Here is a 26,938-nt window from a genome sequence, read left to right on the forward strand (position 1 = left end):
ATCAGAAGCAGCAACTGAAAAATAGATTATTTTGATACTGGAGGCATAGGCTGATACCAGTTGTACTGTTAGAACAAACACAGTTCTGATGTATAAAGTATGCATTATTTCTTGTAGCAAAAATATGAGTATGTGTATTTGTCAAAAAAAAATGTAGGAAGAAGTTGTGGAAAGCTCAGGGTATCTGAAATTCAAAGTTTGGTGTTTCTGATTTATTTTTTTTTTGCTGGCATTTCACTAACTCTATGGGTTTTAGAAGAGAGCAAGTGAACTTTTGACTGAGGAATAGCAGTGAGAATTGGGAAATCTTGTTCTATATAGACTTAGAAGACTTCAGGCAAGTAGTTTCATCTTTATTTGCCTCATTTGATCAATGAAATCAACATTGGTGGTTACAGTGAGTTCTAATTCTTAATATTCTTGAAGAGAAAGCCATGAAGGTAGTACAGAATTTTGCTACTTGCATATTAATAACATATCTGAATCTGTCTTAAATTTGCTTAGTTGTTATAATCTTCTACCTAAGAAGAGTTATTACAGGAATAAAAAAACATCTGTGATAGATGAAAACTTGCATTAAATTATTTTTCTTTTTTAATTTTATTTTCTCCACCTCAGGCTCTTGGTATAACATCTTCCCAGGACAGAGCGATCATTAAAAAAAAGCTAAAGGAAATGAAAGCATCCTTGGAGAAAGCTCGCAAAGCTCAAGAGAAGATGGAAAAGCAAAGGGAAAAGCTTCGGAAGAAGGAACAAGAACAACTGCAGAGGAAATCGAAGAAAACAGACAAGTCCTCATTGGATGCAACAGAGGGCACTAACGAGCAGTGATTAGCAGAAGTGCTGCTGTGTTTGAAGAGTGGAGGCACTTCAAGGAAAAAAAAAACCCTCATACCACTCTGGTGCCCCTTCAGCTTTCTTGCATTCATTACACAAGAGTGTGTACAGAGAAACGGGGCTTTCCATAGAATGAGTAGGGAAATTTATATTGTGTAGTTTTATTTTCCTGCATACCCAGTTCACGCTCGTTGTTGTTGCCATGTGAAACAGCCCCAGCCCCTTGGTTTGTTTTGTTGTTGTTGACAGCTGACAGATTTCATATTTGTGTGGCGGTGTTTTCTTCCAAACTACTCTTCTCTATTGAGCTCTATGTGTTTGGTCACTTCAGTAACCAGCATGATGCTGAGGAGCATGGTCCACTGCTTCACCTCTTCTAAATAGGATGGCCAGTCAAAACGATTGGTGGATGTTTCTTCAGCTGGGTAAAAGGAGTAGTGCTCTGTCTGATAAGAGCTGACTTAACTTTCAGACTGGAAGTTCAGCTTCTTTACAGTGTTTGGAGATTCAGTTCTGTCTACTGGAATAAGTTTCATCTTGCATCAGTACCTTGAAGTGACACTGCTCTGGAAACACAACTGTTCAGTGACTTCTTATTATACACTGGAGATAAAGACAGGAGAGTTGATATTCCCCTGAGTAAAAGGCAGGAGGTGAAACTCTTTCTGTTAACTGTACAATAGTTAATCCAGGAAGGAGGCAAAGCCTTAAATGATTATGTGGGTTTACACAGAAATCTGAGGATAACATTTATCCTGTAGATATCTGAGCAAGGATGAATTTCTAACTAGAGCACAGCTTATAGATCTGTATAAATTTCATTGTGCTCCCAGTGTGTAGGCAACTTTCTTATAGCACACCCTGCTTTCTTTATTTGTGTGTTTTCAACAGGAAACTGGGTTTACTTTGTGTTGGGTTTTGGGTTTTTTTCCAAGAAAAAATCTACATCTCAGATACATTCTCCAGTAAGCATTGGGAGAATAAGCTTTGTGCTGTGCTGTCGTTGGAAACGGATATCAGACTCAAGTCTGATAAAGATTTTCAGTTTTTACAGAAGTGCACTTTAAGCAGAGAAAGATGAGGGATTCTGGTTGAAATTAAATTGAGTACATTGCTCTTAAGGTCAATGCTGCCATGGAGGTGACAGTTACTAAATCCAAAGCTGCCATATATGTATTAACAGTTTTGATTGATGTGTTGAAAGAATATCCCCATCAAAATCTGAAGTTTTGGGCATAGGCTGTAGAATGTTTTGATGGTTTAGCAGGGGTCATATTACATCCTTCAGAGGTTTCTGTTTTCTTGGTATATGAGGCCATCAGGGAAGCCTGCTGTGTGGTTTTGACTGTGACAGAAGCAGTGTTTAGCTCTCCCTGCATGGTGTTACTACCTTGTAAGAACCATACTAAAATATTCAGTATTTCTTTAAAAGAATGGACAGAGAACAGGCAAATATCTGCAATGAGAAGCTAGAGGTCTTTGCTTACAGCTTTATAGTCAAAATTAACTACATTGCAGAATTTATAGTTGAAAAACATCACTTCCCTTTCCTGCATCCTGGAAGTTGCAGGCTTCATCTAGTCATGCCAACCCATAAATTGTTTAAGATGTTGATGCAGAGTTAGAATTTTGAACTTAAAAATTTGCCAGCCTAAAAATTGCAAATATCAAATTCTTTTGAAGAAAACATTTTAGTTTGGCTTGGCTTCTCTTCTGCTTTTGCTTTATGGCATTCAGATTTGTGTCTGTAAAATTCTCTGCAACTCAGATTTGAAACAGTTAGCATGCAGTGCTGATAGTTAAATTTCTTTTGATCCCAGTAGTTTCTTTTGACAAGTAAAATGGTCTGTAAACTGAGAGAGCCTAATTCATTTCAAACTAATAAACAACACATCTGAATAACATTAGCTTTATGTTTCCTGCCAAATCCAATTGCTACAAGTTTCTGATGTACATTTTACTTAGATATAAAAATAATTTGCTGTTAAAGATTATTTCCTGATATTTCTAAAGGCTTGTGCTTATTTTCTTGAGATAGACCACCGGCAAAAAAAATACACCTGCTAACAAGAATTCCATATTACAGTGCATCTTTCTGCACTCTTTGCTGGAGAAAAATTATGTGGATGTTTAACAGCCTTGTAAAACTAGCATTCTGTTCTTTGAGGAGGTTATCACTTTATATGCGAGTAAGAGAAGTTATCTGGAAAAAACTGGAAGTTTAATATTTTAAATACGATGTTTATAAATGCTTTTGATGATGATTTTCTTTTTAAATTATGTTTACATGGTAGTAATGATTAAGTGGTTGTATATAGTCATCTTAAGTGGTGTCCCAGTTTTATGTTCTTGTTTTCTTAGAAACCTGAGCAGGCTGCTTGGCATTATACGTTGAGTTTTCATTCTTGCTGCTTAGAACAGTGCCTAGTTAATCTCTCCATAAATCAGTCTTATTCTGCAGAACAACTAATTCAACTTGAGTCCTTTAACTATTCAGGGTTGGTTTTATTGCTTTGTGGTAATGTTATTTTGTTATTCTCCATCTAAAACAGGCAAACAAACAAATCCACAAACAAAAAAAAAACTAACATAAACCCAGTAGCTTAAATTTAAAATGAAACCATAAGATGTGTTTTGATCAACACATGGAAACTAAGCAAACCAAGCAATGTCAAGAGTTTTGCTCTTATTTCTGTGATGAAAGAGATTTATGTCGTATGTTTTATTAAGTCTGGTAACTCATGATTGGGACATGCAGAAATGTCACTGGGTAACATAAAGTTGAAACTTGTGTTATTGTTCTGCAGGACCTTTAAAATTGTGTTGCATTTTTTCCTTGCTGCCATGTAATGGCATATATGAAGCAGGGGATGTAGATGTCTCACCATTCTGAACTTAAGCTTCCTGTAAGTCAGACTACTGTGGGGGGTTGTGTGGTAGGAAGAAAAAAATATTTCATGCTAAATGACTGGTAATGTTTTCTCTTTTGGCTCACCTGCAAGTGTAAGCATTGCCTACTTTTTATTTGTGGTCCTAAAGCAATTTTGAATATGCTGCCCAGTCTGGCCACCTTTAAACCACAGTGCAGGCAGCGTGGTGTTTCCACAAATATAGCTGTGTGTCTGTGCCATCTTTACTCCTAGGTGCTGGCAGCAGGCTGGTGAAGTGAAATTGTCCCTGGTTGTGATAGAAGGCCAGTTCTGTAAATGCTGGTTCTGCTCCTTGCTGCAGTGTTGCCAGCTTCTGACTACATGGAGGCTCTGAAATGGTGAGGAAAGGAGAGTTAGCAAAAAAAGGAGCTCTGAAAAACAGAAAATTAAAGATACAACACTGCACATTAGTTCAAAACCCCTTCAGGTTTATACTGAGATTCTTCTGAACCTTCTTGCTCTGCCCACATCATCCAGGCATACTGGCAGTACTCACTTCCAGCCCATGCCCACCTCTCTGAGCAGGTCTGGTTGTGTCACAGTGACTGGAGCCTGTTCAAGATTATTGTTCAGAATTGCACAATAGAACAAAAGCCAGTAATAAAAAGCTAAACAGAGTTAGGTGATGTTTGTATGTCAGTGTATCCAGTCACTTTTGCATTTCTCAAACTTAATTTTTTTATTTTTTTTTTTTTGCAAAGGCATCTGTTATACCATGACTCTAGTCTGCTGCTAAGATACCACAAGAATTGAGATTTTACTGGAAGAACTGAATAACTTCCCTCTGAAGCTTGCCAGTCCTTGGCTTTCATTGGCATTCAGAGATGCTTGACACTGAGCATTCAGGTTCTTCATTCTTAATTACTTCCATCAAAGCCTCCAGGCCTCCTGAGCTGCTCCACCTTCAACTCCTGGCTTAAGTGCTGGAGAGTAAGAGGTGGGCAATGTTGTGTGATTTTTGAAGAATTAATTTTGTCCCACTTTTTAAGTCAGAGAAAGAAATGGCACTCTTGTTAACAGTGCAGAATCTAGTTCTACAGAAGAATGAAAGAGAAACAGCATTTAGTTGTTTCTGGCTAAGAAGTACCATTTCACATACCATTACAACATTGAAATTTGAAAAGTCTGCACAGATTCAGCTGTAGTTCTTACAGAATCTGTAGTGCAGTCTGTACTGTTTCTTCTGATGAAGTTTAGGGTAAGTTTGTAAGAACTAAGTCCTGTGTTGATTCCTTAACTGAGTGTTTACAGAGAGAAAATAGTATCAAGACAAAAGCAAAACCTGATCTTGCCTTCTTAAGTGTGTCCTCATCCCCTGCATTATCAGCAAACTAATAGGAGAGCTGGATCATTTAGTAACACCTTCCTCATTCCTTGCTGTCCCTCACTGAAAAACCTCAGGAAACCTATGTCATGGTCCAAAACACTAAAAAACACAAACATTTGAAAACAGTACATATTTAATTAAATTTTAAGTCTTTAACAGCCCAAATGGGCAGAGTGCACAGAGCAGTTAGATGGTTTGGGTTCAGTTTTGTTAAATTAGTGGTTGAAAATAATGAAATCAGTCTTCCTAGAAATGTTGAAGCGATCTGTGGCTTGACTCCTCCTTTGAAATGAATATGTATGGATTTGTGCATGTACATCCATGGATATTCACACAGATTGACACTGCACTAGGTGCAGGTGGCACACGAGGTGCTGTATGGTACAGGGCTGTAGGCACAGTACAGGCAATAGGCAGAGGGTCTGCAAGCTCAAGAGGTGCAAAGTGCTACCCCTTGGTCTCACCAGCATGGTCACCCCTGGCTAGGCTGCTGGCTTTGCTCACTCTTTTCATGTGGGGTTTTATGTATTTTGCAGATCAGAAGATTTTAAAGTTTTGTTAAAACCATATATAGAATGGTTCTCTGCAGGTCCTTCTCTATGTTGTCCTTCGATTGTTTTTTTGGGTAGGGAAGTTGGCAGGACTGATTTACTGGAGTATCAGTGTTCCTAGGAAGGAAACCTTTTTTATATATATTTTGGAACCCTAGCTTTGATTTCTAAAGGAGAGCTCTCAGCAGTTCGTTGTTGAGCATGATTGGTGACATCTGAGGTGACTTACCCATTCACCACAGTGGAATGTGGGTCATCTGCAAGTCCCTCTTGTTGATGGGCTGCATGGATTTTACTGTATTTTTCCCACCTGTAGAACTGGCTTTCTGAAGCTGTGACACCTTTGTCATTACATTGAGCCCTCTAAATCCCTCGTTATAAAATGAGCTTTCTCTTACTCACTGGCAGTACTAACTGTGGTGCTTTTGCTGTCAGCATTAAGTAACTCTTTACAAGATGTGTGAAACAGTAAGAACTGGAAGGCTTGGGGTTAGTGCCTGGAGCTGCCTGTTCCTTTGGGAAGTTCAGACTGTTCAGAAGGAGCCGTAGGGTTTCTTCTTCCAGGGCAAGGAGAGGTGAGGAGGGCTCACAGCTCATGAGACTGGATCCAATTCACTTAACCCAGGAGCCCCAGGCTCCTGCTGGGATTTCAGTGGGAGCTTTGTCAGTGACACCAGTGGAAGCTGATCCAGGCCCTGGTGCAGAAGCCTCCAAAGGAAAGGGGGATCCCAGAGCACCAGGTGTACGGAGTAACCACCCCATATGGAAGGGGGGAGTGCACAGTGAACCTCTTCTGACTCACTACTTTCCCATACACATTTCCTGTCTGACTGCTTTTGTATTTTCCAGTCACATTGCAATGGGAACTCACTGGTCACTGACAAGTTAGACATATTGCTGGTAGACCAGGCAGCTAAAAACCTAAAATGCACTGCGCTCACTGTAAAAATTGACTTCTTGCATTTTCTTTTCACATGGTCGAAGAGGTGGTTGCGCTTCAGATTTTTTTCCCTTTCGTTTTCTTTTTTACAAGAGGTCAAATGTATATGAAGTGCATGTTATCCTGAACTTTTTGTTTGTACATCTTGGTGTCTGATCATCTGCATGAAAGACACAGTAGTGCCATGTCTGGGCTTGTTCTCTTGTGCTTGGTTGATATGAACTTCTCTAGATTGTTGAGTTTTCCCCAAAATACCTTTGGTTAATATTTAGTTATTGGGAGACATCAAAACAAAACATCATGGTGGCCCTTTGTTTTCTTACAGTTTAAATACAAACAACAAAGCCTTGTGGTTTAAAGTTAATTTGTTATTGTAAATAAATTTCTTGCCAATGAGTATTATTGTTGTTAGACAACGAATGCAATAAAATGAGAAATCCTGAATCTTTATTAGAATTTGTATCGAGTCCTCACTTTCCTGCCCATTTTGTTGGTCATAATAGAAGAAACAATGACTGGTGAGCAGGAACTGGACAGCTGCTGCAGCATGGGTCAGCCTGGGGCTGGAGGGCCTGGACCTTGCCCTGCTTGTTCTTTCCTTTTTGCTCAGTGCCGAAGATTATTTTAAGTCCCAGCTGTTGACCACATTGGCATGATTCACGGGCCTCCAAGTGGATCTCTTTTACAATCTGTAATTATGTAAAAAGAAGTTAAAAAAAAAAAAAAATAGAGAGAGTAAGGAGAGAGAATGGCCTCTTCAGATGCAGATGAAATGTAGTGTGCAGTGTTTTGCTTCAGCTTGATGTAAAAATAGGCTCCTGTCACACCAGTGCTGGTCAGTGTTTGATTGAAAGACACGGATTAGTTTTGGTATGTAAAAACATTTTACCATTTTACACTCAAGTTTAGGTTAGTTATGACATGCATTTTATACATTCAAAGTACAGTAGCTATTCTGCTGAACTGTTTAGTATGTCTTTACTCTTTATTTATTCAATTTTAGTAAAGCATTAAATTAGGGAAAAGCAGAGCACAGACTGTCTAATTTGTGTAGTTGTTTCAGTGGATTTATATCTGACAGAATCTAGGCCAGACTTAATCTGTCTGACTCCGCCTGCATTTCCCAGCAGCTCAATCATAAATCTTGCTTTCCACTAATAGGGCCACTACCTGCAAGAATATAAGAGGTCCTCAATATATAAAACTATCTTAATTAAAATAGCTATACTAAGAGGCTGTAAATCCACAACTGACAGGTAAAACATGTCTGCTCAGAAGTTTCATGAGCCTGGAGCAAATCCATCTCTTCTTGTCATTGGTGCAAGTTATCTCAGATACCTACAATTTGGTTTCTGAAACGTCCAGAACTACTCCAGACTCAGGTTTGCCAAAGATGATGGGTTGTGGCCTCCTGGGAAGCAAGTCCTATAATCTCTGCCCTCTCAAATGCTTCAGAAAAAGGTAAGTCACATGTTCCTCTCCATGGGCAGACTGCCAGGAACACCTACACTACAGAACTAGTTAAAAGCCAGTGACAAGTGAACTAACTCTTTTATTTTCTGAAAGGCAAAAAACCAACAAAAAAGTAGAAGTTTGACAAGATCCAACAACATGTAGATTTGATCACCTGAAGCCATTCTAAACTACTTTAAAACACAAAATCAGTGTTTCGATGGGTTAGTTCTCCCACTGCTGAGGGAAATGCTAGCTCTTGCACTACTACAGCCAGAGTAAATCCCAGACCAGCAGTAACTGGTTGGTGTCCTGGCTGAGTTAACACCACTGTAGCAAAACCTTAACTCTTCAGAAGGCACTTATTTTACTCAAGAACACAGAGAGCCACAAAACTAAAATAGTGCGGGACGTTGATGTCTGATCATGAACAAATTAATACCCCAGCTTCTTATTGTGAGAACTTCCTTCTGAGCAGTTTTTTCTGCCTTGGCCTCTGGGAAAAACATCTGTTCCTCATGGCTGAAAAGGGATTACAATTTCCTGTAGGAAAGCACCCTGCTTCCCAGAGAAGTTGAAAATGTCCTGCAGGGAAAGAAATTGCTAAAGAAGGAGGAGCAAAGCCAGATTAAGGCAAATTATGTTCTTGAGTGCTTTGTGCAGTCAGCAGATGCTAAAGGCAAGGCCCTTTGTCCAGGGCCCGCTCTGCTCTGTGGAAGGGCTGTCTGCACACCATGATCAGAAACAACTTGAAACCATGATTTGAGTGGCTGAGTCCCTGTCACCAAAGCTTCCACAGGCACTTGGTAAGCCCTGGATAGTGCTTAATCCCCCAGATCAGTTGTGGGAATTTTGGAGAGGAGCTACAAACACAGCTTGTGCATAGACCTGCTAGTGCAAGGGCTGTGCTCCAGAGAGTCAGCTGCCTGGTTAACCCTCAAGTTAAGCTCAAATCTCCCTCTCTGGCCACTGCTAAAGCCCTGCAGCACATGCTATTTGTATATAAAATGCATTTCTACCAATGGATGAAAGCCATTAGGCTTGTGTTGGAGAGGAAAGGAGCAGGAGCCAAGGTGTCAGGAGACACATTTTCTGTTCAGGGCCACTGCTCACCCCAGCCTCAGTCCTCAGCCTGCAGTAACGCTTCCTCTGGGCCACAACAGCAAAACCCAATAACAGAGGAAGGTTTACACACACTCTGGAAGGACAGAGGAAGGTTTACACACTCTCTGGATACTGTCTCAGTGCTCAGGCCACTACCGAGTGTCTCATTTTCTCCATCTTTTAGGCAGAAGCATGCCTGTGGTTTTGAAGTACTGAGCTTTCCATGTACTCCCCAGACTGCAGGAGGTCACAGGTGGTGGTGGTGAAGCTATTGTAGCAAGAACAGCAAAGCCAGAATACCAATGAGCACCCAGGGCCCAGATCTTTCTCCTCCTGACCTTGGGCTTCATGAGCAGCCTGACCTTCTTCTTCACACAGGGGTGAAAAAACATCAGTGAGGAAATGCTACTGCATCAGCTGAAGGATGCAGAGGGCACGGTGGCCCTCAGGCAGGTCTGGTGGCACCATTTGAAAGGGCAGACAAGTGGCTGAGAAATGCCAGTGTGGGCAGGCACTGGCAGCCCTGGGGCAATCTGCCACGGGTAACACAAAGCCTGAGGTGGGTGGCAGCAGCTCTCACAAAATTGGAGCTGTGATCAGAGGTGGGAATGCAGAGGATAAGAGCTGCAGGAGCTCCTCTGTAAGCAAGGATGTTTATAGTAAGGAAGTAAGAGCTCTCTCTCTCTCCCTGGGCAAGAAACCAAGTAGTGGCTCAAACAGGGGCTTCTGCAAGACTGGTGTCTTGCTGTAAAGCACAAGGCAGGTTCCCAGCTTCAGTGGACCCTCAATTCAGTTTATTGCAAGGGATTGGTATCCAACAAGAAAAAGTAATTAAAAAGAAAAGGACCTGGGGGTCTTGGTCAACAAGCTCAACATGAGTGAACAGTGTGCTGCAGCAGCAGAGCAAGCCAATGGGATGCTGGGCTGCATCAACAAGGGCATCACCAGCAGAAATAAAGAAGTCATCATCCCACTCTACTCAGTGCTTATCAGGCCACAGCTGGAATATTGCATTCAGTTCTGGTCCCTCCTATAAAAAAGATGGACAGGCTGGAGAGGATCCAGAGAAGGACCATAAAGATGATGAAGGGGATGGGAAGCCTGCAGTAAAAGCGACGGCTGAGAGAACTGCTTTTGTTCAGCCCTGAGAAAAGAAGGCTTAGGGGGGGAGAGCTTATCACCATATTCCAGTATTTAAAGAGTGGCTACCAAGAATATGGAAACTGCCTTTTTATAAGTAGTTGCATGGAAAAGATGAAGGGTAACGGGTGCAAATTATTCCTAGGGAGATCCTGATTGGACAAAAGAAAATTTTTCACTATGAGAACAGTGGGGCATTTGAATAATCTCCCCAGAGAAGTGGAGGATTCCCCAGCACTGGACACTTCTAAGACTTAGGAAAAGCCAACAATAAGGTTCGGAAGGACAACCCTTAGCGGAGTCCCTGGGAGGGCACAAAGATCACTGACAAGAAAGCACAGCATACGTGTAATTACCAATTCTCATGTACAAAACCTCTTTTCTCTGGGTGGAAAAAACAGAACTCAAAATAACCAGTGGCAACAGAAATTCAATGTCTGACAGTTTAGTAACTTGTAATCTGAATGTGAGCTTCAAGGTTACCCTTTGTTACTGACACGAGATCCTCCACACTACACAAATAAACTAATCTCTCGCTTTCAATTCCATTTCTTTCACTGTTGCTAAAAGCTCTCATCCTGGAGAGAAAGGCTTAAAATACAGTCCCATTACTCTAATCAACCTTTACTGGAACAGTCTCCTTGTTAGCAAATCTAGCGGAAAACCAAGTCAGTTCCCAAAGAATTAAACCCCTTGCCCTGCAGCAGATCTTACCAGTGAGACAACCTATAGCTCACAGTAGAGAGCTCTGTGGGAGACTGTGCCAATGAGCAGCTTTCCCTCATAGACAGAGGCCACCGAGCTCCCCTGCAGCACGGAGCCGTTGTCGGCGAAGACGCGCGTCACCTCAGGCTTCTCCGAGAGGATGTTCTGGATCCGCAGGACCTGCCGGGGGAGTGGGACACATCTGATGAAATGGCCTTGGCTGAAAATCCTCCACAGGTGGAGGGAACATCAGTACCTTAATTTAAACAAATCAGGTTGATCAGCTGATGATAACTACATCCCCATCTTGTGATGTGGCCACAAGTTTTGCTGCAGTGAAGCATCAGCAATGAAGGCTGATGCTTTTCTTTATAAATGTCTGTGCAACACAGACCCCAGCCCATTCAGTCAGTAAGGCTCCACACACCTGCACCAGGCACCTGCCCAGTTTTTTCTAGCCTAAGAGTTACTGAGTATCTCCTTATTTTCATGCTTTTTTTCACATAGAGTAAACAACTGCCTAGTATCATACATTTACTGCTGTTGAACATGATTAATTTGTAAAAGTGTCTTATGGGAAGCTTCAGACAATGTTGCAGCCAAAATGACACCAACCAGCCACCTGGCACTGGTGGCTCCTGCACTGCTGATGCCAGTTCCTTACTGATTTCAGAAGGAAAGAAGAATTACAGTGGCACCTACTGATGAGCCACACTTGCACAGATAAATAACTTCAGTGAGAATGCTTCTGGTCATGCTTTGAACTTAGTCAATTATTTTTTTTATTTGTCAAAAAGGTGCTGGCTCAGTAATTAACACAGTTCATCAAGAACTGATTGTGTGGCCACAGGTGCACTGAAAGCAGCCTGAGGAGTCCAGAATGAATGAGCTACTGGGTAGAAATGAATCTGTTGCCTCCTGACAAGGATCTGAACAGGTGTTTGTTAGCTGAGTAGACACTGCTCAGGTGTTCCACTTGAGAGCAGAAGCTACAAGGTGGGAGGCAGCAGGGTCTTTGCTTTCAGAAAGTCTGGCCAGGCACTTCCCTGTGCACTGCAGAGTTAAGTTATAGCAATGCTGTGAACAGAGCAACTTTCTCACACAGACATAGCCAAGAGAACAGTGATGTCTCCCAAAAAGCACCTCAGAGCCAGGTACATCTTCAGAACTGCTGTACATCAGCTTCAACCCATTCGGGTGACATCCTATCCAGATGTCTCCAGTGTGAGCATCAATAGACAAGTTGTCAACCAAAGTGTCCAGCTGCAGTGTCTGTCCCACATGAAGGAAAAACAAGAAAAATAAGTAAATTAAAGCAATCAGAAGTCCTGGAAGCTAAATATAACACAATCAACTGACTTGTCAGTAACTTAAACTGATTTTTCAGAAAAAAAATTCTCCCTCAGTTCTGTTTTTCTTTTCCCCCTGTATGCTTCATCACCTTCCTCCATGTCATGAAAAACCTTGCTGCTCCAAGCTTCTCCCATCAGCTCATTCACACCTATGCTAGTGTTGATGATATCAGTGCTTTGTGGACTGACCCAGAGGGACAGAGGCTTCCCCTGCAGCTCTGCAGCATGCCTGAGGTTCCCTCTCTGGCTGCTGGCCTGAGGCTGGAAGACCTGAAGCTCCACAACAGGAGGTGCAGCACCTCTGCAAACCCACAGCAGGAGCCATCCAGGACAGAACTTCACATATGATCAGGTTGAACTCTCAAAAAATTCATAGGGGGCTAAACTGTCCAAATTTCATATAAGCCTCTTTTTCATGGAACAGCAGCACCTTACCTTCACATGGGTTAAATTCCAATTAGCATGTTTTTCCATAACATGGACATTATGATCAAATATATCTGCAACATAGATGTACCTTGAAAAGAAAGCACCTCTTAGCAATGTGTATGTGTAAGCAGACAACAAAACCAGTGAATTCCTCTTGTGTAAGCCCAGCTCTTCCCCTGAGGAATGCCAGCTCACACATAGCAACAGATACTGCAAGCAGGCCACAAGGCACTGAACTGAAACCAGTCTGCTGAGATGCTAATGTAGCTTCACACTGTTCCAGTTCCTCCATCACAACACTGAATCATGAGATCTACAAATACGCTTTACTTATCATTTAAGATCACCTGTCTAAACCACATGACTAGTTAATCTAGTCCTACAGAGACTGTAGAGCATTCCCCACTGGCAGAAATTCTGTCCCATTAATCCTTGCAAGTACTATACACAAACTTCTGTATTGGCTGCTTAAAAGGCAGCAACATTGGATCTTACTGCATTTAAAGCCCCAGGCAAAGCAGCAAACATTACCTCTAGTTAAAGACTGAGACATGTGATTTCTGTTCTACAAAGCCTTCTTAGCACTTACATTGGCCAAGTAGCAGATTGCCTTAGTGAGCCAACTGAGACACTTGGACTGCAGAGGTACCACATGCACAAGTGGGGATTTCAGGATTCTTTTGTGGGATAAAAAAAAACCTGAGGCAAAGAGAAACTTACTTTCTGTCAGGTGAAATGTTAATTCCATTGGCTGAATAAAACCCAGTTGCTACTTCTTTAACTTCTTTCGGACTGTAGTAAATAACATTTGACCAATTTAAACCCAAGAACATCTCCAAGAACATCAAGATGAAGTCAAAGAAGTAGTGGTCATTGGTAGCATAGAAGCTGTCTGGTCCCATAGCAACTACATCATTCACACTTAAAAAAAAAGAGAGAGAGGGAGAAAAATAACTAAAAACATGAAATAAGAGATATGAAGGAGCATTGTAGGGCTGGCCAGAATCTAGCCAGGATGTGGTCATCCCAAAGACACAGAGGAGCTGAAGTTAGATAGTACTCCAGACACATGCTGTGCTCTTTAGTCCCTTTTTTAAAACTTCTATTCTCTTTCACATGGGCCAGGAGAGAGCAGTGCTGAACAGGACCACAGGGCATCAGCTGGAGATCCGGCTATGTCTACAAGCCCATGGAATTTTTTTCTCTCTTTGGATTACATTCAACTGGAAACCAGAGAACAGGTAGGATTTGTGAATGGTTTTTCCTCCTTTCTTACAATCATTTTGCAACAGAACAGACAAAGAAAATTTCTGTGTGCAAAAGAAAAAAAAAAAGAATATAAAACTATGTTTATTTTTCCAGTGCAGCAAATTCAGAATAACAGAATATCTGTAATGAGCTGAGAGTGGGTTACATGAGAGGAAGAGAAATGGATTCCAAGCTAATTTGTTGGCATCAGCCACAGCAGAACTTAAGACTGACTTAGTGATACAACTATTAAAAATCTAATTCACAGAAGAGATTGGAGAGACAGAGGTTTTGATTACCCAGATAAGAAGTAATCAATAAGAGAAACAGGAAAGCTGGTTAAAGGGAACTTATACTAATAATACCCTAAAACCAAAAATCCTACTTTGGATGTTACCAAAGCAGCCTGTTTTCTGGGGAAAGATGGTATTTGACTCCAATACCTGTATAGAAGGTCATGTTGAATGGTTTTCAGGTGTACAAGAGAATTGTCATCTTCTACAAATTTAAACAATTCTACTGTACTCTTCTGATGGGGATGATTCACAACAAAGAGGTACACGGTGTCGTCTTTAAAAAAAAGAAAGGGAAAAGCTGAATTTTGCCAGATCTCTGCAACAGTTCACATTGCTGAGCACCCACAGCTCTGAAGCAGCCTCCAGTGAGGAGAACATCTTGGGTTTGGTGCATTTCCTTCATGGCTCTTCTGAGGCAGAAGGACAAGTACTAAAGGATGTCACTGCAACCCAGACCTCCAGATGCTCTTCCCTGGACTCACTCTACATGGAACTGCTGTGTAAACTACTTTTTTGCTATTTCTACCAAGGCAGAAATAACTCATGGCTCCATCCCTGTGCCCAAGCCACTGATTTTTGCAGTCTGCTCACTGTGCTGACTGGTTGCAAGAAACAGACACAGTCAGCTGGGAAGGAGGGCTTGTTACCCAGCCAGGTTGGGCTCTTTGGTTTATCTACTGCATCCCCTAAGAAAGCTGAAGGAGCATCAATCTCCTATCCCTGATGTAAGGCTGCAGTCCCTCTGCCCAGCCCTTCTGGTGAGAGCCAAAATTCACCACGAGTGATTTTTCTGACAACTTCTCTTAAAGGGTGATGGTATGGGGATGCAGGTCGAGCTGTAGCAATGGTTCTCTTTCACTTGGCATTTGCAGGTTTCTAAGTGCCCAGCTAAAATCCCCAGAGAAAGGACAGGGGAAAAAGAGGAAGGAGAGCTCGAAGCTTATTTTATTGGTAGTCAGAGCCTGCCATAGGGAGAACATGTCTTGGAGATGAGAACATGGCCACAGAGTACTAGAGAGTTTGATAATTTACAAAGATTTGCTATTTTATGGTTGAGTTACAGAAGTTTCTGTCCTGGTCACTACTAGTTGGTGAAGCATACATCTCCTGAAAACCCTTGACTCCAGGGTGAGACAAATGTAAACTGGTAAAATAAACTTTGTGTGGTTTTCAACTCCTCAGACCTCCCATGCTTTCTTTCCTTTCAATACACTGGGCATCTTTCTGTCTCACACAGTCTGAGATTATGTATGTCACATAATTTGCTCTAGCAGCTGATAGCAAAGAGCCCAACAAAAATAAAAAGCCCAAAAAGCTTCTGCTTTCCCAGAAAGCACAGGGGTTTGTGAGTAGAATGCAAAGCCACAGAGTAATTTCTGTTTCTGCCACCACCTCACAGTAAAGGTCTCTTTACCTCTGTCTATGTAGGTGCTGATCCCATGAGGATTAAATGATGCCAGATCAAACCCTCGACTGATTCTCAGTTCCTTTGCTCTGGGATTGTCTTCATTCAAATCCATCAGTAATATTTCACCTGGCTTGTCTGGTGCACGAGTCTTTATTCCTGGGTATTTCAAGCCCTGTGAAATCAAAACACAAGAAAATAATCCCTGGATAAAACAGTAAAGGGAAGAATCACAAGGTTGAAAACAAGCCTTTGTTCAGGCTTGCATCTTGCTTCAGCCCTCAGTGACATGATGCAGAGGGACTGGCTCCGTGCACCCCAGAAATCCCTTAACCACCCAAGAAATCCCTTAACCACCCCAGAAATCCCTTAACCACAGGGCAGAGGGAGCACAGTGGGGAGGGCAGGAGGGGCCACCTGGGTGGTGGCATCACTGTCACCCTCTGCAGCCACCACCCATCTGGGTCCTCCCCAGGTGGTGAGACACCCCGTGAACACAGCGGGGACAAACTGCAACCACAAAATGCAACAAATGTGGTAAAAGCCACGGGGAACAGTAGCAGTGTGACAGCTCAGGATTTCTGGCATGAATTCTGCAATCAGTCCCTGCACATCCCTGGACCACGTAGACGAAAGCATCAGCTTTTGTTTTGGAAAATAATCACTAGCCCACCCGATGGCAAAGAAAAGCTTGAAAACCTGTGTCCTAAAAGCCAAATCAGGAACAATCAACATCACAAAAAAAAAAAAAAAAAAAAAACCAAACCAAAAAAACCCCAAAAAACCCCACACCAAATCTGTTTTTGTTTTTTTTTTTTAAATATAGGGAATTACGACACTTCTTAGAGAGGGAGAGGTTTGACATTTCAACACTTTAAAGAAGCACCATGGAAGAAATTCAGGGCTACATGGGCAGGCAAGCCAGTGCAATAGGATATATGTCTCAGCCACCCCCACTTCAGTGTCAAGAAGTGCACTTGCTCAAGCAGAAGGAAACATCACTAAGCTGACACACATCTGGGCCACTCTTAAGGAACCAGACAGCCTTGTGGAAAAAAAGAGTCCATTCTGCAGCTTTCACCTATGGTTTCTGTAGATTAGGAAGCTGGCAAGGGGAGAGGGAGCAGGCACTCACGGAGCTGATGAAAGCCAGCCCATTGGGAAGTATGTCAATGTCTTCTGAACCAGTTTCTGCAAGACAGAGATGAACAGGTATTTTCCAGATGACATTAAATATTCCCCATCAAAAAACCTCACGCTTTGTACAAATTCATCTCTCATGCACACCCCTTTCTGATAGCACAGCACAAGCAACATGTTCATTGGAAAAGTTCCTGTCATATTCACAGCTGTAGCAGAAGGCAGCAGCAAGCCAGCTCAGGAAATAGGACTGGGGTTCACCTCTTTCTGAGGGTTTAGGGGTACCCATGTGGTGACCAGGCAGCCTCCCACTCAGCTCTGCACACCTTGGGGTGATGCCGGATGAATCAACAGTTTTTGAGAATAATGATCTGCAGCAAGCAAGGGGCACCAACCACGGAATTTTCAGGGCAGGATCATACCCTTACGTCCATGTGGGTTATGGCACATCACTCAGCCCATGTGCTTGCATAAGGCAGCTCTGGGAATTGTGCACAGTAATCCTTCTGGCTGAGCTGGGACACTTCATTAAGATGGATTGCCAAATATTTAGCTAAAGCTCTCAAGTGACAGAGAACCTACTGTATCTTTAACAGCTAAGGGGTTTAATAGTTAGACCACACTTTTAACTGCAGGTAATCATTTTGAATAGTGCCAGTTCATGTAGTTCCTGCAATATTTCTCCCTGCTAGGAGAATTAAATAAAATAAAAGCCCTTTAGTCAGAACACTACGGCAATTTCAGGCTTTCAGCAAGCACTCTCCATAGAGCTTTTAGTCCAATGCTGAAGCACATTTCACTGCTCCCCTGAGAAGCCTCCTCTCTCTTCTCCAAACTGACAGCATAAACAACATTCCCCACAAGCCACTTTTCCAGACAATGGGTGTATTAAACCCACCTGGGAACATTTGCTTACAGAAGGAAGTTGTTCTGAGGGTTTTCTTTATCAGAGTCATCAATCCAAAGGCTTCCCCCTCACTTTGTTCTGCCTCTCTGCACCCCCTCCTGCTTGACCATAGACCATCACGTCACCCTACGTGGGTCACACTACCCCATGTCAGCAAATTTTGGTTGGGTTTGATTGCTTTTCTCTAAATCCTATTTGTCCTGGCACTAATTTTGCCAGGCTCCTGAACAGCCCTTGTGAGGAAGAAACCAGACCACTAGAATCACTTGTGGGGAGACAAGTTCCTCCCCAGCACAGGCCTGGGGAAATGCAGTGAGAGGACTTCACCAGGCGGCTCAAGGGACAGCAACAGGGCCAGCTCTTCCTCAGCCTCAGCAGACCCCAGCTCCACCCCATTACACTAATGAGCAGAGCATCCCTGCCTTCTGAGCCTCTGCAGATCCATTCTGAGAAGAGCCAGCCCATTACCTGACCTGCTGGGCTGTGTAATGAGTTTCTCCTGGGCTGAGGCAGGAGGCAGACAGCTGCAGCAATGTCCCCAGAGACAATTAGAGCTTTCCAACTAAAATTTTGAATTTGGATTTTTCATCCCAGCTCACACCCTGGTTTAAGCAACAAGCCCTTCAGTGTCTCCAAGCCTGGGTTCATTTGTAAGATGGAGTTAGCAGTGATTCCCCACTTTCTGGGATTGCTGCAAAAATGACAATGTAAATAAACGTGGAGAGGCTCAATTACCATGGTGATGTGAGCTGGACAGACAGCTTATGCTGGCAAGTGAACAGAGATACAATGATTTATTGCTACTGAATTAGTGAAGCTGCCAAGCAGAAGGATGAGCAGGCCAATTGGGAGTAGATAATTTAAAAGTCCAAGTTTCTGGTGGAAGGAGCATAACAAGGGCACTTGCACCCAACTCCTTTGAAAGAAACTGAACAGCAGCAAAATGCTGATTCAGCGAAATCCTGCTGAGCCAGCACCACCAAGGCAGTGTGGAAGGGATGGAGATACACAGGGAAACTCCTGGACTGTTCTGCAGGACTCTGGGCTGTTGTCACAGGCACCATATGGGACAGCAGAGTTTGAAACTGATTTATTAGGATTGTATCCTGAGCCCAGCTTGTCAATGGCATTATCTGAATTATTATCAATTTAAAAAAAAAATTAAAGATGACAAGAAAAATTACTGTCTAACTTTAAACATTCTTTTTTGTCGTTCTTTATTTTATCTTAGTATTATGCATCTTGCAGATGAAATCAAGAAGTCCCCTCCCCCCCGCTCCAATATCAGTTTTGCCTTCATCCCATTAATTGCTCCAAGATGCAAGTGTTTCTAGCAATTTCTGCAGTAGTTTCTTGAACTTCAGGCTAGTTTATTACAAACCAGCAACATGAGTACACACTCATTTAATTTAGAAGACAGTGTTTACACAGCCTTTCCTACATATCTGTGAATGAGGTCATACAGAAACAATACTGTGAATTATATCAGTTTCATCCTTCGTACTTCTTTGGATCCTGGTATAATCTCCCCTTTCCACTTGCATCACATTCTCAATGTGTTTCGTTTTGGGGGCATTAAGTTAAGATTTTAATTTTTCTCATGTTGCAGTTTTTTTATTGGTTTCTGCAACATTTGCATCTGTGCTTCCATTGCACAATATTTGAAAAGGAGAAGAGATCAAAGTCTTTATGAGAGAGACGTAAGAAAGGATGAAATTGTGCAGAAAGAAAAATGTCCACAAGTGATTTTTTCAGTTTACACTGGGTTTGCTTCCTTTACTACATACAGATGCATTGTTTTTAACACCACTACAAGAGACTGTGCAAATGTCCTGGGTACAGAAAGGATAGTTTTAGATTATTTTGTCCAGAGCCGATCCAGCTCAATACCTATGTCCCACTAAGGATGTCAGAAGGACTCTTTTAAAGATTAAAATAAAGACAGATATTTTAATTCAACTTTATCACAGAATTTTAAAGAAAAAAGGCCCAGGAGGACCAAGATATCCATGTAGAAAGTTCTTAGTGCTCCTTGGTCTCCTTGAGTAATATAACCCCTCCCAGACAGATTAATTTTGGAAGACATCAGTTTTTGGAAGACATTTTTTTAAGTTTGCACCAATCATTTGTTATTTCTCTTTCTTCTACAGCAGACCTACTGAGTTAATTTTTTGCATTTTCATTTTTCTAATAATTAGCAAAGGATAGAGAGAACGCAAGGCACAGAGATCCATGCAAAGGGAGTGTTACAGAAGGACAGTGAGAAGCAGAGATGAAGCTCTGTAAACTGATCTGCCCCCACCTCTGAGCAGAGATGGCTTCTCAGAATCCACCTAACCCCTACGTCAATGTCAGGCACCAAAAATGGGATATTGTTCAGAAATCACACACAACTGTACTTGTAATTTCCAGCTTCCCTTCTGTTCTCAACAGGATAATCATGTTGCAAAAAAAAAAAATCTGGTAAAGATTGCATTAGTGATATGCTTCAAAGAAGTACTCAGAAATTATTTTTATATTAATGGCCATCAAACAAGCATTATTCAGTCTTGTATAAATAAATTACAGCTCGATCTAGACTACCTAGAAAGTTTTTTCAAATGCAATTTCTGCTCCACATAACTTTAGGCAAAGAGACTCTGTGCACGTTCATTCATGGCACTAATTTGACTTTAGAAAGGTGTTTGATTACTGAGACAAGGAAGAAGCAAGATTTATGTAATCGACACTGCAAGTCAGTAAGCTGAAAGGCAAGGCTTTTAAAGTTTATTCAGTGACTTCTTTACATGCGTAAATTTCAGCAGATTTCAAAAATTTTCTGAAAATACTGAGGAGAAAATGCAGGCTGAATGCTTGGGGGTTAAGTTTCAAATGTATAGTTTGGGGGAAACGGAGACACAAAAAAGCGACCAATTTTAGAGCTCTCCAGTTTGTACCCTGGTTGTCAAAAAGGGAGAGAAAAAAAAACAGGACAGAAATATTGCCATGTGCTAGACACGTATACCCAAAGTACAAAGTCAATACTTCTGCTGCTCTGTTAAACCTCTTTGCAAACCAGGCTGGGATCACAAACATGACCCCTTGCTCTCGGAACCCAGGCAGCTCCGTTGCGCAACCGCGCGGAGCTCCTGCCCAAGCTGATGCTCGCTCCTCAGCCCCCAGGAAACCAGGTGCTGAGGCAGCCCAGCCTGGATGGCATTTTGCAGCAGCTCCTTTGACACATGCCCATGGCCTTCTCCCAGATCTTCCACCCTTGCAACATGTCCTGTCTTGAAGATGTCACAAACTGACAGCAGCTACCGGCCCAAAAAGCCTGCACGCCCCTCGTCTAAAAGGCAAATAATTTGCTAAGTGTCTGAGCAAAGGAGAAGTGTTGGCAAGGTACTTGTTTTCAAGAAGAGGAACAGAAACATTAAATACCGAAGGCAAAAGGTATCACACTAAACTAGTGAGTTTTGTTCTGTACAATTTTCTTCCTGCAGCTCCTCCCTACCTCAAAGTCCAAGTAACAAACAGAAGTCAAATTAGTACTTTGTTTTCAGGACCAGGCTTGGAAGCTGTCTTTAAGAGGCAGTTTCCAAATAAGTCTGGACAAAAGCAATGCACTCAGTTATTTTGAGCACGTACCAATTCCTTTAATGAGCCTGCAGTTGGGGAGGGTCACGGGGGCTATTTCCCGGGAAGCATTCAGCTTGTTCCTGCAAGAGGAAAGAGGAGGGTTAACAGCACACAGACAGTTTGAAGACTGATAACATTCCCAGCATAGTTTGATCTTCGTTTTATTGTCTGCCATATTGCAGCAACAGATCAGTCATAAAATCCTGAATAAGCAGAACCCAGAACTGACAGCAGCAATTGCTCCAAATCACAGTGATGGTTACACACACCCTGGGATGCTTCTATACTGAATACTCTTCAAGAACCTGACTTAGTTCATGAGCTTAAGGAACAAACTTCCATGACTGAGCACAGCTCAAATGATAAAATAACACAGCCACGCTTTCTTCAGGTTTCAGACACCTAGATACAGTAGCACTCTGCAGTTAGGACCATTTCAGATGAAGAAAGGATGACCTTCTACCCCAAGCCACCAGCTAGTTTTGGTGACCAGGCCACCAGCAGCTGCACTTTCTTCACTTCTTAGTCCATATTTAAAACCAACGATGGCATTGTTGGCAAGGCAGGGCTATCCATTTCCTAATGGGACTCAGTAGTACAATTTTCCTCTCCCCTTCCTCTTTTCTCCTGCTGCCCACCCACCACATTATGCTTCAGCAGTGATTATTTCATTCCTGAATACCCACAAAATTTTATTTCTAGCTCACACTTCACTGGAAAAACAGATAGAGACTGACACATGAGTTTCTATTTCTTCATCTTCTCTCTTCCAAGCAGGCTAGAAATAAGGCAGCTCACTACCATGTCTGCTGTGTTTGACCACATAGTTTGCAGTGCCATAAGCAAACGTGGTTTGGGGGTTTTTTTGTTTGTTTGCTTTCTTTTTTCCCCCAAAGGTAGCATTTAAACTAATGCAGTTACTCCTTTGCAAGCCTGTCATACACAAATGCTGAGCCTGTACTTGGTCCAACCACAGGAAATTCCTAACGCTAAGATCCCATAGGAAAACCTAGGCATGTTTACATTACAGTTTTAGGCACAAACATAACTAAGCAGCAGCAGTATCAGTCTATGGCATGAAAAATATGTGATACGGCTGAGCACTGTATCAGTCCTGCACTTTGTTACTCACTTAATTATGAATTTTAAATTGCTTCAGTTTCATTGACACAGAATGTGAACAAAAGGCCAGGGAAAATAAAATAAATAAATAAATAAATAAAAAAAAAAAAAAAAAGAGAAAAAAGGGGGGAAAAAGGCAGATGATAACAAGGGAAAGGAGCCAAATTAAACTCTCCCAAGCCCTCTCCCCTAGCTCAGGAGTCCTGACAACAAATTGCAGTGCTCCCAGCCCAGGAGAAATATCAGCTCCCCCCTGACCCCATGGCATCCCCAGCATAGCTGAGCCAATTGAGATCCCAAGCCTGGCTTGGGACAATCATGCCCAAATTTTGCCCTGCTGCCTGCTAAGGGCTTTTCCCTTTCCTATTCTCATCAGCTTTTCCTGGGCAGACTGCAAGCCTCCCAGTGCCAAAAGAACAGCAGGAACTCAGCCAGCAGCCAACAAGAGATGGTGACATCCCAACAGCATTCCCAGGGAAACACTTCATGGTCTGGAATGAGTAATTCAAAAGGACACTGCTTACAAGCCTGCAGCATATAGGAGGTTTTTCCAAAATGTGTCAGTTTATCTAGCTCAGACAGCCTTAGCTACTGAGCCAGATGGCCTAGATAACTAACTGGCCATACTAAAAACACAGTGGACTTGCAAACTATGGAGGATGCGACTTCAAAAGATGCAGGAATTTTGCTACTTGGTTCAACCCCAGTGCACAGCACCATTCCCACTCAGATCCTCTTACGAGTTTCAGTCCTCCACCCCTATTCCACTCCGTGGGACACAGATCACAGGCATTTTTTTTTCCTCCAGCAGCAACCTGTTGCATATCCAAAGACCTCTCTCACTTTCAGCTTTCCTCTTTCATAGATTTTTTTTTTTCCCTGACAGGACTGAACATCGCCTCTCATTTTAGTTTTTGCACCCAATTATTTTCAAACTGCCAGCATCTTTCTTGAAGCAGGCTGCTGTTTTGAATGCAGTATGCAAGCTGAGGACCACCTCAGTATAGAATGTTAGGAAATGATAATATTGTGTGTGTAAATATAAACACATGGGGAACAATAATATCATACGCCTATTGTTCTGAGCAAAACAGTAACAGTACAACTCACATTCAAGTTTTACAAATTAGCTCAGACCTTTCTTCAGAGAAGAATTAGCAATTCAAAATGTCAATAGGGGAATTGGTGTAATTTCAGTTGGTAACACAAGAACTTCACCTGTTTTCTGCTCGACAAAGCCTACTCAAGTCTATTTGATAGCAATCAATTGCATAACAGATGCATAAAAAAAACAAAAAAAACAAAAAAAAAACAAAAAAAAAAAAACTCATGTAAGAAGAATTAAGTTTGTTGGAGATTTGTAATCGCTCTCCAAGCTTTATATTTTAAGCATTTTCTGGAGTCATACTCCCTAAACACAAAATAGCAAACTCGGAAGGAACTGCAAAAAGCCTTTGCTGGATTCCTGCCTTCTGGGTGGGGGATGGATAACAGCGAGACCTGGCAGGCATTAGCACTATCCACAGTTTCTCCTCTTGAGGCTGTGTTAAAGGATTTTTGAGTACTTTGTTAGCTTTGTGTGTTTCCAAACTCCGTGACCACCTTAAGTCTGCTGCTATACTACAACTTGCTGAAAATACACCACACAGGAAAAAAACCCAAGAGCTACAGAGGCTGGGGGAAGAACCTGCTTCTATCAGGAGATTCTGCTTTACCAGATCCCCAATATTGCATTTGTTAGTTAGATTTGGCGAGGGGGGGGGGGAGGGATGGGTTCTTCACAGTGATCTGAAAAGGTTGGCCCCACTAAACTCTGGGAGAGTTTTCCAGCTGCAGCATCCCAGCTTCTGCAACTCTGGGGCAGATGGGTCCTGTTACCACCATGGTTATCACTAATGCTCATGGTGGATTTAGTGGAAGATGCAGACAGACCTGTATGAGGCACTTGGGTTCTGGGAGCAGAGCCCTCCTTCTGTAATGAGCTACAATTACTGTCTACCAAAAGATTGATTAGCTGGATGTTGTTGCTCTGAAGTCAGGCATTTGGAGTCCTTGTGAACACAAGCAAATTTTTACTGAAGTACCACAGAATCATGGAATATGCTGAGCTGGAAGTGACCTGTCAGGATCATCAACCCTGTCCCTGGGTAGGGCATGCCCAGGATCACACCATGTGCCCCAGAGCCTCATCCAAATGCTTTTTGAACTCAGCTAGGCTTGGTGCTGTGACCACGTCCCTGGGGAGCCTGTTCCACTGCTCAACTGCCCTCTGGGTGAAAAACCTTTTCCTAATATCTAACCTAAGCCTCTCCTGATTCAGCTTCCTACCGTTTCCCTGAGTCCTGCCTTTGGTTACAGGAGTGAAGAAATTAGTGCCAGTCACATCTCTTCCCCTTGTGAGGAAACCATAGACTGCAATGAGGTCACCCCTAAGCCTCCTCTTCTCCAAACTGAACAACCCAAGTGACCTCAGCCACTCCTCCTAAGTCATCCCTTACGTTATCCCATGAGTAGGTGCCTTGCAACACAGTAATTGACCATCACTTTTCTGGAACAACCAGTTACATGGTTATTAGTACTTTCCAGGACAGCAGTTGCCAGTGCCCACATTCACACCTCTCAGCCCATCACCATGACATTGGCTATGTATTTTAGCTCAGAGCGAGTGAAGTGCTAATTTGTCATCACAGAAGCACATGAGGAAACCTCACATCCACAGGGGATATCGTTATTCAGAGGTCAGGTCGGACAGAAAATAATTCTAGTTTCTGGAAACCTGATTTCCACTTATTGTTTGATCAACTGGCAAAAGAGGTAGATTCACAGATAACAGTTTTGGCAGATCTCTGTTAGCAGCAGCCTCTGTAAAACCAGAGGTACCAGCCCTCCTGCCCCAGGGTACCCTCTACTTTTGACCCCTAAACCCCAGCATCTTGGCAGCGAGGGCTTCATATTCCCTTTACTGCAAAGAAAGAGCCCATGCAGGGGGGCTGGAACTAGATGATCTTTAAGGTCCTTCCCAATTCTAGTAACTTTGTTTCCTCTCGACTAACACTGCTTAAGTTGGTTTATCCCTGACGGAGGAGGAGGAGAGGGGCACTGCTGAGCAAGCCAGGGCCTCCTCTTTCTCTGGGGAAAAACGGTTCCCTCGATAACATCGGTGATAGTGGTGATAATGATGCTGACGAACCCTTCCCCCCCTCCCCGGCCACTACCGTGCTTGTGCAAAGGGCTGATTCACCGAAGTCACGCCCTAGGTAAGGAGCTGAAGTGACCCCACGCTGGAAGGGGCGCACCCACCCACTCGCTTCTCCCCTGCCCGGCTCTACCCCTCGGCGGGCACGGCTGCCGCCCCCCACCCGCGGGGTGGGCTCCGCTCCATCCCGCACCCCGGCACCGAGCTTCGCAGCTCCAGGACGCTGCAGTCCACCTCGCCCGAGCCCCCGGTACCCCCCAGCTGCCCGCAGCCCCATTGTCCCCCAGGACTCCGGTATTCCCGAAAGCCGCTCCGCACCCCGCGCTCCCCGCGCCTGCCCGGGCGGTCCCGCAGGACCCCGCGGTCGCGGTGGGACTCACCGAAGGGCCAGCAGCCGCTCCACCGCTAAAGCTGCCGCTATCCCGACGAGAGCCAACGCCAGCACCTTCCCCATGGCCGCTGCCCGCTGCCCGCTGCCCGCTGCCCGCTGCCGGCCCCGCCGCGCTGCTCCCGTCCCGCCCCGTCCCGTCCCGTTCCGTCCCGTTCCGTCCCGCCCCCGGCGCTGCGCACACCCCCGGCAGCACCGCCCCCGGCAGAGCGCTATGGGGAGGCTGCAGGTGTAAAGAAAATGGAACAAATTTCTTCAGTGGTTCCCACAGCCTTGGGAAGGCTTTGGCTGACTGTACTGAACGGCAAGTTCTACTTTGATAAATGGCTAAAAAGCTCCGGGTACTACAGAAGAAAATGCCGATTTGTCTCTATGTTTTAATTTCCCATCTGTAGGACAGGGACTGGAAATGCTTTCAAACCTGCAGAACCATATTGCTCCTTCCATTGTTTCTCTAGATTTTATTTTATTTTATTTTATTTTATTTTATTTTATTTTATTTTATTTTATTTTATTTTATTTTATTTTATTTTATTTTATTTTATTTTATTTTATTTTATTTTATTTTATTTTTAACTGTCCTTTTTCCACACGACTGAGAATACTCTCCTGAGACTGTGGGAGAGTACCGTGTCCAGTTCTGGAGCTCCCAAAATAGGAAGGACATGGACCTGGTGAAGCAAATCCAGAGGAGGGCCATGAAGATGATGAGAGGGCTGGAGCAGCTCTTCTACAAAGACATGCTGAGGGAACTGTGGTTGTTTAGCCTGGAGAAGAGGCAACTCTGGGGAGACCTTACAGTGGCCTTCTAGTAATTGAAGGACTACAAGAAAGCTGAAGAGGGACATATT

The 26,938-nt window shown here is 43.1% G+C and overlaps 2 protein-coding genes across 7 annotated transcripts in view; one reads left to right on the top strand and one right to left on the bottom strand.

Moving 5' to 3' along the window:
- The window catches only part of PPP1R9A (protein phosphatase 1 regulatory subunit 9A), a 135,770-nt gene extending 128,735 nt beyond the window's left edge, over positions 1-7,035 (top strand). For all 5 annotated transcript variants that reach the window (XM_071735256.1, XM_071735255.1, XM_071735257.1 and 2 more), the window contains one exon: positions 619-7,035. In XM_071735256.1, the coding sequence (XP_071591357.1) occupies positions 619-831 (213 nt within the window). In that variant the 3' untranslated portion in view covers positions 832-7,035. The remainder of the gene's footprint in view (positions 1-618) is intronic.
- Positions 6,933-26,260, bottom strand: LOC139792239 (serum paraoxonase/arylesterase 2). 2 transcript variants are annotated; one of them, XM_071735261.1, is made up of 10 exons: positions 26,080-26,260; positions 21,391-21,461; positions 16,852-16,907; positions 15,726-15,891; positions 14,459-14,585; positions 13,488-13,688; positions 12,774-12,855; positions 12,130-12,258; positions 10,996-11,166; positions 6,933-7,274 (listed from the first exon to the last, which is right to left on the bottom strand). In XM_071735261.1, exons 1-9 carry the CDS (start codon positions 26,151-26,153, stop codon positions 11,008-11,010), a joined length of 1,065 nt encoding a protein of 354 aa, XP_071591362.1. In that variant the 5' UTR covers positions 26,154-26,260; the 3' UTR covers positions 6,933-7,274; positions 10,996-11,007. The 2 variants fall into 2 exon arrangements, with proteins under 2 accessions (XP_071591362.1, XP_071591363.1); XM_071735262.1 differs by lacking the exon at positions 6,933-7,274 and adding an exon at positions 9,914-10,171 and having other exon boundaries at positions 26,080-26,236.
- Between the last annotated feature and the right edge of the window lie 678 nt (positions 26,261-26,938).

The sequence above is a fragment of the Heliangelus exortis genome, chromosome 2, assembly GCF_036169615.1.
Source record: "Heliangelus exortis chromosome 2, bHelExo1.hap1, whole genome shotgun sequence".
Classification (NCBI taxonomy): domain Eukaryota; kingdom Metazoa; phylum Chordata; class Aves; order Apodiformes; family Trochilidae; genus Heliangelus; species Heliangelus exortis.

What these genes read in the sequence shown, in the direction of transcription:
- LOC139792239 (XM_071735261.1), bottom strand. Translation starts at nt 26,153, where the DNA reads ATGGGGAAGGTGCTGGCGTTGGCTCTCGTCGGGATAGCGGCAGCTTTA. An exon ending in GAGCGGCTGCTGGCCCTTCG is followed by an intron (nt 21,462 to 26,079) that starts GTGAGTCCCACC and finishes TTCCTCTTGCAG; the next exon opens with GAACAAGCTGAATGCTTCCC. An exon ending in GGCTGGCTTTCATCAGCTCC is followed by an intron (nt 15,892 to 16,851) that starts GTGAGTGCCTGC and finishes TTGATTTCACAG; the next exon opens with GGCTTGAAATACCCAGGAAT.